A 13,554-nucleotide genomic window follows, 5' to 3' on the forward strand; every position below is an offset into this window, starting at 1 on the left:
TTAATATTATATAATAATAATATTTTATAATAATTTGTATAGCTTTTCAAGTCCTCGCATTGTAGCTCTTTCAATAAGTTCTGATATATACCTCTCTTATCACGTCTTGCAATCCATGGTTTAAGGTTTAACCCACAGGCGTTTCTTTTTCAGCAACATGCATATTGTAATAATTGAACTAATTGTAGCTAAACAAGCATAATACTGATCTTCATACATGGGGTTATAAACTTAACACGTAAATATTAGTATAAACAAATCATAAACTTAACGGGTAAATATTAGTATCAACAAATCCTCGGAAGACGTGTTCACTGTTGTGGAACAAGTGTTAGGAGAGCTTTTGTTCCTAACTTTAGGTTATGTTTGATAAAATCTTTTATAAAAAATTTTATGTAGTGTAATATATCCCAAATCCTATCTTTTATCAAAGATCTTTGATAAAATATTTTATCATATTCTTTGTCAAAGAACTTTGATAGTGTAATAGTAGGCTCAGAGAGACTGCATTTTCTTTGCGATGCACATTATTTGAATTCATCTTGAAAAACAGAAATCAAAAACTAAAACGAAAATGTTTGAAACAGTAGCTGATCATTGATCGAACTGCATACACAAGCACAAGTTCGTGCATATTCAATTCATAGGTAACTGATAGAAGTGGAAACTTGGGTTTGATGCCTTGATACAAGCCCACTGCACAAAACCGCTCAGCAAGCAGTCCACTCCGACTCATGCGGTGATGCTGGATGACATCACGAACTAGTTCTGTGCGACACTGTGAAGCCCAGTGCAGTGCAGTGAGGAAGCAGCCCATGGACTGGGCCATTATGCAGGTCTCTGCTACAGGGAAGCAAAAGTTCTGATAAAGGAACAAAGGAATGAGATCAGTGGCGAGGTTTCATTGAGGCCCTATAATCAATCTTAATGTATCCAGCTGTTTGCTGACAACATAAAGTCCACTTTAGTCCACTGTAGTCTATTCAGTTGTTGTTTTTCACGAGAAATGAGGGGTATTTTGATCGGTGTTCCACAAGAAATTCAAAGACTTATATTATTATTTTCCAAGTTTTGAATGAAAATTTTTTGTTGTAGATATATCTCATTTTCACGACATGGCTATGCCTAAAATATGTTGGCACTGCAGCTCATAAGAATGGAGTGTTGACAGTGGGAGACCTTGCTTAGGAACATATGTTCTGCAATAATTAAAGAAATCCCTTATATTTCCACATTTGGTCTATCTTTAGATAGACTACCACGATTTAAAAACTGTAGAAATTAGCATTAATGAGTTTAAATGAAAAAGACAATCACGTCTATTAGGGTTAAAGTTAAGAAGTAGATGAACAGAAAAATGCAGGACTAGTGAATAATGAGATGCAGTGAATTGCGCGAATACATTTCCCTGATGTCTCTCTGGTTCCATTTTTCGGTATTATGGTTGAAAACATAACATTAAAAGAAGCACAAAAAATTCAGGAAAATAATTTAACAATTATATAAAATGAATTTCACCTTTGGCAACAGGAAGTTTATAATAGCTTTAAAAAATTATAATGTGTTACCTCCATAACAGAACCTTCAGAGCTATAAAGGTCAGCAAGTGCTGTGCCTGACTTTGTTTGAAATGAGTTTGTTGTTCCCCGATGATCCAAATCATGACAGACACAGGACACCATAAATGCGAGGGCTTCCAAGGGTCTGAAAACATTAAAATCTACGATATAAACACTCAATAATGCATTCACAAATGAAATAATATAAAAAAGAAAAATTTCCTTCTGAACTTTGGTGTATTTTTGAAACACTGTGATACTATATTTTTGTGTCACTACTTTCACATAACATTTCATTTTAATACATAGTGTTACTCACAAAAGAAGTTGTGATTTGGCATAAGTTTATATCATTATTATGCAGATTATACAGACCCTGCTTCAAAAAGTCACTAGCTATCTGGTACTGTTTGTATAGCTATGCCTAAAATCTGTTGACACTGAAGCTCATAAGAATGGAATGTTGACAGTGACAGATCTCATTTAGGAACATATTCTATGCAATAATTAAAGAATTCCCCTTATATTTCCACATCTGCTACAAAAAGTTTAGACTTCTTGGATACATTTGTAGTTTCGTCAACAAATATCGTAATAAACTGTGTATCTAGGATTTCCTATTTGAGTTCTTTCATGAGATAAACTATGCAAGGTCTTTTTGAATGTAGAGCTTTGGCCGGAAAAACAGATGATATCATCAAAGTAAGTAAAAATGTCTCACAGGTATTCAGTTTCTAACTGAATCTATGCCTGTAGAACTTGAGGTTTTCCCGGCATTGGATATGGAATAACTATGTTGAAGTGTTGCTTCCAAGCTTTCGATGATTAGCTCTGCCATCTTCTTCAGGGATTGAAGTGCAGTGTGATCATGTCTAGCTGGTATATAAGTGGTCAGTAGGGCCAATCAGGAGCTAGTTCCTAGTCCCGACTGGGACCATAAAACAGGATATATTATGCCATGCCCTTCGTATTCTCTTTTTCCTCAGCAGGTGGTTTGTCAGAGAAGGCCCTTCTGAGGACCAAAATAATTTCTCTGTTGCCGAAGATGTTCTGTTGGAACATCTTGCGCAGGTATCAGATCTCTGAAGAGTCATTCTTTTGTTCCGAAATCCCCCTCTTTCTGTGCAGATGAGTCGACAGGGCCATTTGTTTCTGTGCCAGGTGATGGTGACTGCGTCTGTTCAGGTATAACTTTATGTGTCAGTGTCCTGTATACACTGTGACCCAGTGTGTCATCCGACTTCTTGGAGATAAGAATGTCCAAGAAAGAGAGACAACCATCTTCTTCCACTTCTTTCGTGAACTGGATGTTCGGATGAATGCTATTTAGGTATTCTTGGAATTCCTGAAGTTTTGCTTCTCCATGTGGCCAGATGTCTGATGTGTCATCTACTGTACATAGCAGTAGAAGTGTTGGTTTTAACGCATGTTCTCCAGGGCTCTGTGCTCGAAGTCTTCCATGTACTAACTGGCTATGGCTGGCAACAGGAGCGAGCCAAATAACCAAGATCATATGGTGAGCTGATATTAATTCAAATTCTTTACTTTGCATAACATTTGATCATTATTAATTGTAACATTTTTCAGCAAATTGATTGTCTGGCATTTCTTACAATTCATATAGGCTATGTCTTTCAGGTAGTGGTAAATTAATACTATTCACCACCTGGTCAGTTTGTAATAACTTCCTACATCCAAAAATTTTCACGAGTCAGTCACTACTGGCTTCAGTTGGTTGGTAATAGTCATTCCATGTCAAATCGCACAAAATTATACAAATTTTGACCTTCATATTTCTGATTGCGTTTATATTTTTTTTACCAACTCTATGGGTCTAATAAACCAACAAGTGTATTTTATTTCCTCCTAAGTCCACATGTTTTTAAAATATTGCATGTTAAAATTCGTTAAAAATGTCGCACAATGCAATGTTTAAAGCATCATATTTCTGAGGATATTAATATTAATTTTTTTTTAATGCATTTAAAAGCTTATAGCACTGTCTTATGTTAAATATTTACTAACTAATTTTAATATAATTATTATAAATATTTTTTTTTTATGATTTCATTTTTAAAAGTTAGATATCAATGTGAAATAGCCGTATTAAAAATCTAAAAAAAAAAAAAAAAATGCCTACTAGGTGCACTGAAGTATTCTTAATAATTCCAGAAAAATCACAATGGGATCTCCAATAGTTTAATGGAAATTTAATTACTTACGAAACAATGTGTAGCGGTTGGTGCAGCAACAGTGGACGGGAAGCATTGAAGAATGCTGGGAGGTTTATCGGCACTGGATGATCGAGTGAATGTTGCAACATTACACTCAGTACAGATCAAGTCACTCGAGGAAACACTGCTAATTTACTTATTATGATTCTTAAAATACTTGTACATTATGCTTTTTAAAAGTTTGTTTTCATTTACACTACATTTTAAATTTTCATTTGCCTATCTTCTTTCTCGAAAGAAAATTGTTTTACTAAATCTCCAGCTTTTGATAATGGAATGAAAGAATGTAATTTTAATGTACCAGTTATTGGTTTTAGATTGTTGTATCTGACTTGCAAATTTTCAGTGTGGTTTTTGTGCTTATTCAATGGACAAAATATAAATGACACGTTAGAAATGTTTTTTGTGACCAATCAGTTTTTTTTTTTTTTGGTGTTGTTATAGGATCTTGTATAGGCTGGCTCTCATGGCAAGTCTTTTAACAGTTCCTCCAGTACCATATTATGGATCTTTCACATGCGACGTTGCAAAGTGTCATTCAGCGCTAATTCCATAATCATCTTCAGGTAAGCAATTATTTTTAAAATCCTTTTTGTTTTTGTATTGTGAACTTCATCAATCGGAAAAGTAGAGGATTTTTTTTCATATCGTTGAATTCTTGCTTTAAGAAATTGATTGCTTCGGATTGAAAAAAGTGATAGGAATTGGTGTCATGTTTCATGCTTTCTGAGATGACAACAATACTTTTGTGACAAATTTCTGTATCTTCTTTGAAATATAGTACGAAAGGATGTATTGTGGCTTGGCATTTGTTCCAATGCACACCTTGTACTGAATCTTGTATTACAAATGAATAATTTTCAGAAAAGTCTGCAATAACTATGTAATTTTGAGGTTGTACATTTTCTTTGCATTCCGTCAAAAATAAAATATTGCTGACTTTTGAAGGGATGACGATGCATCTTCTACATGAAAAACTTTACTTGCTAGGGAGCCTTTTACTTTTTGAAACTTTTCACGGGGGTATTGTTTTTGTTGTAGTTTTCTTTTCTTGATAGGGAATTCTATTGACATCAAACTCTTGTTTAATTCCTCAATATTACTGATTTCTAGTGCTGTATCCATATAACTGCTAGAAGAAGAACTGGGATAATCACTTTCTCTGTCCGCATTTTCATTTGATTCATATTTATTAATATCACAAGAACTACCGGCTTCACATTTTTACACCTGACGTATCCGGAAGTTGATAGATTATTTACAGAACGGATCACGTATTCTCACATTCAAAGACTCCTTTAAATTGAGCTTTATCAATAAATCACGACTTACGCGTTTTAGTGTAGTTTTCTTTTTAAAAGCGTGATTAGGAAGGTCAAATGGATTTAAACACTTGTTATATATTATGCAATCTTTACTGTCACACATGTTGCATAGAAGTGACGTCACTCCATGAATCAAATCCTGACTGATTATTTTTCTCTTCTATATTTTGTCTCCTGCCATCTGTTTACTGCCATATCCAGCCTTGCTATCGTTAAACACTTGGCTATATTACAGTATAAACATACAGTACTGTGAGGGGCTTCCCCTCTTAGCTAAGCTGACAATAATAAAATAACTTTAGATAAGATATTTACTGTTCCTTAAGGTATTAATAATTTGATGAATGAATATATTTGTTTTGTAGTATGGTGTATATGCAACGGTGGGTTTCGTAAAACTTTCCGCGGGCAGCCTACAGCCGCAAGCAGTTCATTAGCTGGGAATCGCAAGCGCGTGCATGCCTCTGGAAAATAAATTGTTACAAATGTATGTGTGCAGATCCCACATTTCTAAATGCAGTAGTTTACAGATAATACATCAGGGAACAAGTCTATATTTTTTTTCAGATTTTTAACTTGGCTATTTAATATAGTAATTTTGTTTTGAAAAAGAAATTATTAAAAAATTAGGCCAAATTTTTAATTTATTTTTGATAGGCTAAAAGTAATAAAAAGTGTTGTATTTAGTGTTTCAAATGCGCCAAACCACAAATCTCAATTATATGTAGATACAGGGTTCCAAGTGGGTTTATGTAACAGTGTGCGCATAATTTGCATAATTTCAAATAGTCATAACTACACAAATAATTAATAATTGTGAAAATAAAACAATACGGGTCTCCTTATTTCATGTCTGGAATTCATAAAAAAAAATTCGACCATTTACGAGAAGGTCGTGTTACCATTTACGAGAAGGTCGTGTTTTATTGCTGTGCGATTTGACGTGGAATGACTCTACTGTGGAAAAAAAAAATTGCAAAGAGTGTTCATGTTTCCTATGTGCTAGTTACTAAATCATTAAGTTCAGCCTGAGAAATCAAATGACATTCAGACAGTAGCGGGTAATCTGAGCTACCACTGTTACACCTTGAGGTCCAGGTTCGGTTTCAGGAGGAATGTGTGAGGGTTCATAATCTAAGGTCTCTACTTCAGGTGGTGCAAGAACTGGTACGGGAATAGTCATGTGGTACTACTCTTATAGTTGAGGAAAATTCCTTCCCCATGAGAACTCATATTGCAATTCTAGCATTTGAATACAGTTGAATTAAATGCGTAATTTAAAAGAAAAAAATTCTAAAAGTGATACAAAGAGCACTAAACAGCTGTAGGCTACCTTACAAAGACGAAAATACTGACACTGTAAGTTACTGAAAACTGTTATTTAATGCTATCTTCTATACACCCCAAACCTCTAGCATGCCATAAAGGTAGATGCTCATCTCGACAAAGCCGTAGTTCACCAGGTAACACATAATTAAACCATTTAAATTTGTTGCATTTTGTTTAAGAGTCTAAAATATGTTATAAAATCGAATAGAGAGTTAATTCTAGATACATCAGAGTCTCTGAAGAGTAAAATAATAATAAAATTGATAAATACAAAATCAACCGAAGTGAATATGAACAGGAAAAGCACGTATTATACCGAAACGATATTAACAATCTCAGTAGCGTAAGTCGTAATGGTATTGGCCTCTTGAGTGAGTTAATAGTAGTAGCTGAAGGTTCGAGTCTCCTACAATCTTCTTTTTTTTTTAAATACAAATTTGACATCATATATGTCTCGCAAAGCTATATTAAGTCGCGATATCTCTTAGAATATGCCCAAACTCTAATAAATAATAATCCTCCCTCTCTCTTTCAAGCAATGTACTCCTGTCTGTTAATAAAATGTTCTGTCTCGTCATTACGCTTGAAGATAGCAGAGAGACAACTCTGTCAACAAGGCCCTGGTTCTAGTAGGTTATTCTGCATTGATGGCGGCCAGAGAAATTGGAGTCCCATTTTCAACTGTTAAGGAGTGGGCTAAAGTTCTTATTGAGAATGATGAAGCTGTGAATCGTCCTATTCCTGGTCGGCCGCGCATAAAGAAGATGACGCCATGTTATTGAGAGAAGTTGAGAACTTCCCCTTTAGAACTGCCTTTCAACTCAAGATGGCATCCAACTTTCCAGGTTTTCCACACACCATGAGGAGACGTTTTAGAGAGCGTGTCATACGGTGTCGTTGAGCTGTGAGAAGATAAAATTTGACGATAGAGCATGCCGTGGACCTTCTAGCGTACGTTACTCTCCGACAGGACTTCAATTGAAGAAATGTAATTTTCTCCGACAAGGTAATTGTCTCCAGTAGCAACAATAGTCCTGCCCTAGTTATCGTATGGATAGCCATCGATACGATGAACGCTTCGTGAGATGACTTAACAGATCAGGTTGCGTGAGCGTCGCGTGTTGGGGGTGGATGTCATACGATGAGGCAGGACTTCTGGATAGCATCCACAGTTGGTTTACGGCAGAAGTCTACGAACACATATAGGCAAATGTAATGATTCCTTCTGTCCGAGAACAATATCCAGAAGGAACACTTTTCTTCCAGCAGGATAATCACCTGGTACACACCACCAACTGGATTCAAAGATGGTTTACAAGGAGGCGGTCGACTATTCTCCAAATTACCAAATATGAATCCGATTGAAAATTTGTGGACTACAGTCAAACGGATCCTACGCTCTAACTGGGCAGAACAACCATCTGTTCGGACAGCTGACGAATTGTGGGACAAAGTTCTAGATGCGTGGGAGAAGGTGGCCATGAATTTAACCTGTTCCATAATCTTGTGGACTCCATGCCGCGCAGAATGAGGGCAGTTGTTGACGTAGGTGGTTTGTGGACGAGATACTAGTCCCCACCACAGGTCTTTTTTTGTTAATATATTAACAAATTATTTTGTCTTTTTGTTTATTTAATTATTTATTTATGTTTGATATGCGTCCAGGTTTGTTAGGAAGTGAAACAAGTATTTTTGTTTATGCAGGCCAGGTCTCGCCTATTAATAGCCCACAAGTGATGGGCAATAATATATTTACAAGGCAGGCATAACGAAGTTTATGAACAAATGCCATTTCACATTTAAACTAATAAATTAATTAAAAACTAAAATTAAAAAATATATAATTTTATCGTACCGGGAGGCGAACTCACAACCTCTGCTATGGGTGTCAATCATCCTACCACTGGGCCACACACAGCTCGTAAGGTTGTCTACATTGTAGACGGACGACTTTCAATGAAGAGATACCACAGCAGTGCCTTGAAGTACTGTTTGTTTACACGAGTGAACCACACGAGAGAACTTAGCATTTCTATCAACCAGGAGTCGGCTCATTCTTTTTGCCATTAAGTGTACAATAATAAGTTTGGCTGAGAATATCTACAACATGTACGAAGCATATGGTTTGCCAAGAGGAACATTGCTGTGCATATAAACATAAGAAATCGATTTTCTCCTAAACTTTAGGCAATATCCAAAATGGATTTCACTTTCGAGATTAAGGCACAAATTATTCGCATGTCGTTTCGCTTTCTAACTCATTCTACTTGCGATTCACTACTCACTTATTAATTTACTTAGAAATGTAATTTATTTATATATCTATTTATTGAAAATACAGTACCTCATTTCATTTATTATATTCTACAGTTCTTACATCAGCATTGAAGCTTTAAGATGTGGAATAAGTCAAGAGTTACACAATTTCTTGGCGAGATGACGTAAGGCCGAGTATTCTCCACAGATTACCTGACATTTGCCTTACAGTTGGGGAAAACCTCGGTAATCAACCATACATGAATCTAACCCAAGTCCGAGCACAGCTCAGTATCAACAGACAAGTGAGTCTGCCGACCGAGCTCTACAAGAATGTACAATACAAAAGAAATAGTTGAGCTATACAAAAGAGTATACAATACATAGCAAGCAGTTGAACTATACCAAAACACAATACAAAGCAGATTAATTCAATTTATAAGCCGAGCCATACAAAATTATGCAATATATAGCAAGCAGATTAATTTAGTTTACAAGCATATACAATTCAATCAATTTAGCTATACAAAAATATACAATACATATTAAGCAGATAACTGAATTTACAAGCATAAACAATATATCAGTTGAGCTAATTGTCCTACGCGACTTTGCACAAATCGCATCTAATTATGAAAAGCAATGGAATGGAATGGAATTTTCTGGAGGGGGACACTATGACTCAGCAATGCGACCTTTCACGATCTGCTGTACTAACTCTCAAGCCAGATGCATTCCCAAACCCACACCAGCTGACTACACTAAGGTTAGCTGCGTAGTTCACCACTGTGGAGTAAAGGTTAGCACGTCTGATCGTGAAACGAGCGGGTCCGGGTTCAAATCCTGGTTGGGACACGTTACCTGGTTGGGATTTTTTCTGGGGTTTTGCCTCAACCAATTGAAGCAGAATTGTTGGGTAACTTTCGGTGTTCGCCATCATTAATTCTTTCATCATCCATACCATAGTCCAGGTTAAGTTCGTGGTGTGGCATGCTGATCTTGTACAAGAGTGCAGCCATTCAGCTACACATTCGCAGAATAGGAATGGTAAGCACAATAAGCCTCAGGCTGCAGTGTAAGCCTTCGGATCCCTTTTCAGTAGAAGTGGAAAAAAAAGTTTGCTGCATACTCAAGTTACGAGCAAGCCACTCCACTCGTCCCTAAGCCAGCCCCTCCGTATGTCACCAGCCAGCATTTGGGGAATGCTATGGAATGATGATGAAAATGAGAAATGTTGACGGAATGATGTAGATGCCTAATTGGGAAAAAGAGAAAACTTCAACTGGGATTCTGTCTGCCACAAGTGTCACCACGGATTTTTCAATGAAAAATACCAGGCCTAGCCAGGACTCGAACCCTGACCACTTATCAGGCTGAAAGTCTGACCACTCAGTCACCGCAGGGAACGTATCTAATTATACTAGACTCTGTAAATCTTCCATTGCTGTTTTATATTCCAACTCTTCCACTTCGGATATTCCTTCCTCTTCCATGAACTCAATGTTGTCACAATATTCGTCACTGCTACTGCTGTCACTGCTTGATACCTACTCTTCTATTAGATTAGTTTTCTTCTACTTGTAAACCAAGTTCTTTTACAATTTGTTGTAATGCTACTGACACTGCCTTAGAACCTAAGTATGTCTTAGTTTTTTGTTGGACTATTACCTCCTATGTGTAAAAATTCCGAATAGTATAAATACGTCATTTAGCATATTAAAATTTATCACATCTCTACTGTTTCAGATCCCCAGTTTTTTAAGTCACTCCAAAATTTGACACCATGACCAAGAACAAGAACAACTTCGCCCTCTCATTTATTAGATCATTATACATTATATAAATAATCATAAAGACTATTTCTTTTTTTTTAATTTGGCTTGGGCTGAATTGCCATTGCACTTATAATTTATAATAAAACCCATTAAATTGTAGCTATAAAATATTACTTTTATTTATACAATTACAGCACAAACAAGGAATATTCGTATGAATAAAATTCGACTTACGGTTAAGTGAAATTACTATACAGAGATGGCATGACGAAAACCACTTTTCCCAAAGTTGTATTTTCGTGAAAATCGGGTAATATAATATTTCGTAATCTTCGTTTACCCTAATCATACAACCTTCAACGCAAAGATGGTGCATTTAAAGTCAACAGAAAACGTTTGACTAAGAAATTATATGTGAACAAAACTACTTTTTTCGTTGCGATTTTTCTAGCTTTTATAATCCAAGTGTAAAGTACAACATAGCAGCTATAATAGACTAGCGGTGAAAAATAGGGGAGACTGGCTCATTGTCCAAGTGATTTAAATCTTCAAAGCAAGTTCTCATATTCATCAATTTCCGTTTTTTTTTTTTTAATTGAGGTTTCTTGCCTGGTGAGTGGAATGATGATATTTCTGTGTGCGTCTTTCCGTTATTTAAGGTTCTTGAAATCGAACTGTTGAAGATTCCTGTTGTTTCTGCAACTCGTTCTTCTACTTTGAGTGTTTGTTATGAATCTTTGGAAACATAATTCGACACTATTCACTTATTTTCACCTCTCGCTTCACGAAGTCATAAACATTAGCAATACTTCTTGGTTCTGGCTATGTAATGTTTTCCATTTTAATTAAGAAAATATGGGAGACATACCATACCAGTATATAAAATCATTACGAACGAAAATTGCTTACAGCAAGCTATTGAATCCACTCGGACTGTACTATGGTGTGGTTCATTTGTTTGTTTCATAATAATGATATGAGTGGAAGATGTGAAAATATAAACACGGGGAGCATTATCGCAACTCATTCATACAGGACAATAGTGGATCATTGACTGACACTGTGAGCAAGGTTGTATACCAAAATCTATGCTTTCAACTGAACACTGTATTAGAAGTGTTTAGAAAATGATTATATGGTTTACTTGAAACAATCACATTTTTATCATCTGCAAATAAAATTACGTGAGATAAATTATTTACGATTAAGGCTAAATCATTAATATAAACTAGAAACAGTAATGGACCTAAAATTAACCCCTGTGGAGCTGCATGTTTAATATTTATAAATTCTGAGTAAGTAACTATGTGACTATTTGGTATATTTATTTCCACTTTTTATTTTCATGTGAAGTAGGAAAATAAATATTATTCTTGTTGGTGAACTTACGTGATGTATCCCAGATTTATAAGGTCCAGATTTTTAATTAACAAGTATGCAAAATGAATAGTGCTGAAGGCATGCCTCCAGTTGTGATAAGGAGTGTCCCGGTAGCCTTTCTTTACAAAGAGAATGAACCTGAAAAGCAATATGCAATTAAATTATATAAAAAGACTTAACTATTGTATTAATGAATATCAACAGTAAAATTACTTCATATAAAATGACAATATTACTAAAAATGATGCATATGGCTAAAGCTTAAGATTATTATAATGTAAGACTAGTCCTGAATCATATGAATTCGTTGCAAATACTTTAGGAAATGAGAACTGCATAATTATAACAAATGGTATAAATATGTAATGAACTATATTATCTTATCTTTAATTAAAGTAATTTTACAAAGTGTTACACTTAAAAGTGAAAAACAGTAGGTTCAACATTCGCCACTTTATAGATTGAAGAGTAGCCTACATGTTTGTCAAAATTTCATAACATTCTCTTTCACGGCTTAATGAAAGCTTTTTCTTCCTATTAAGCTGTAAAATTGACGCATCATGAGATATTTTGTATGTCATAAATAATAGCATATATTAAATTGAATAAAAAAAAAAGTTGACTACTACCAGCAAAGTGACACTGAATTCTTACCTCTCTGCTCACAAAAATATAATAGCATAATGTACCTAGCATTATGAATCTATAAATATAAAAACAAAGAATATTTTACATTATACTGTAGTTTATACAGTATAATTTTTCAGTTATCTTTATCTTTTTTTGGAATTATAAGTGTTAAAATGAATGTGATTTAGTTTAATATATTTTGTTTTAATATATGAACTATGTGAAGAAATTGTTTAAAAATTATTATATTATTTTTTGTTACAGAATAACAATACTTTAGAGTACAGGCAATTTCCATTTAATAGCTAATTACTTACAAAAAAAATAAGGATTGTGAAGTAAAAGGTACACCAGACACTTCAATTGCAATTATAATTCATTAGTTCCAACTAGATTCCAACATTAATTCCTATTTGTTATTCCCAACAATTCTTTCCCTAAAAGTGAAAAAAGAGCCTGGCACGTGATGCTAACAACTTCTAGTTTAATGTCAAGGTCAAGAAAGCAGATATCTCTGCCTTCCTACAATCCTTTATATCTTCATGACATATATACAGTGTGAACCGTAAGTAATGTCATTAATTGTGGTGAATGATTCCTTTAGTAAAGGGCAACATAAAAGTCAAATACCATTTTGATGTATTTTGAATAGTTTTTGCAGAAAAATGTGCCTTTTAAAATACATTAATTATGAGATCGTGGAATGCTTGTAATCAGCAGGGAGTGTATATAAGGCTGTACTGCTCTGAACAACCCTCTCACTTGGCTTGTTATGAACAGAGAAGTTGAAGGTCATTGTCACATACATTGTTTTTAAACTCTTAAGAAAAAATACAGATGATATACTGTTTAATTTTTGTGTTTAATCTATGTTACAGAGCAGAGAATGAACACTGCTCACTTCACGTTAAATAAAATCTTGGAAAATTTAAAATAAACTCTACAACGTAATTTTAATTAAATGTTCAGAAAATGCAAACAATAAGATACGTTTATTTCAAAATAAATTTAAAACATATTTCTATTCTCCACATTTCAATTGAAAATTCTAGAGAACATAAAAATA

At 34.6% G+C, this 13,554-nt stretch overlaps 1 protein-coding gene across 4 annotated transcripts in view; it reads right to left on the bottom strand.

Annotated features, from left to right (window-relative positions):
* LOC138715401 (cGMP-dependent 3',5'-cyclic phosphodiesterase-like) overlaps positions 1-13,554 on the bottom strand; it is a 127,425-nt gene that overhangs the window by 79,166 nt on the left and 34,705 nt on the right. For all 4 annotated transcript variants that reach the window (XM_069848261.1, XM_069848260.1, XM_069848259.1 and 1 more), the window contains exons 10-11: positions 11,868-11,996; positions 1,569-1,704 (exon numbers count right to left, since the gene is read on the bottom strand). In XM_069848261.1, the coding sequence (XP_069704362.1) occupies positions 1,569-1,704; positions 11,868-11,996 (265 nt within the window). The remainder of the gene's footprint in view (positions 1-1,568; positions 1,705-11,867; positions 11,997-13,554) is intronic.

The sequence above is a fragment of the Periplaneta americana genome, chromosome 15, assembly GCF_040183065.1.
Source record: "Periplaneta americana isolate PAMFEO1 chromosome 15, P.americana_PAMFEO1_priV1, whole genome shotgun sequence".
In the NCBI taxonomy this organism is placed as follows: domain Eukaryota; kingdom Metazoa; phylum Arthropoda; class Insecta; order Blattodea; family Blattidae; genus Periplaneta; species Periplaneta americana.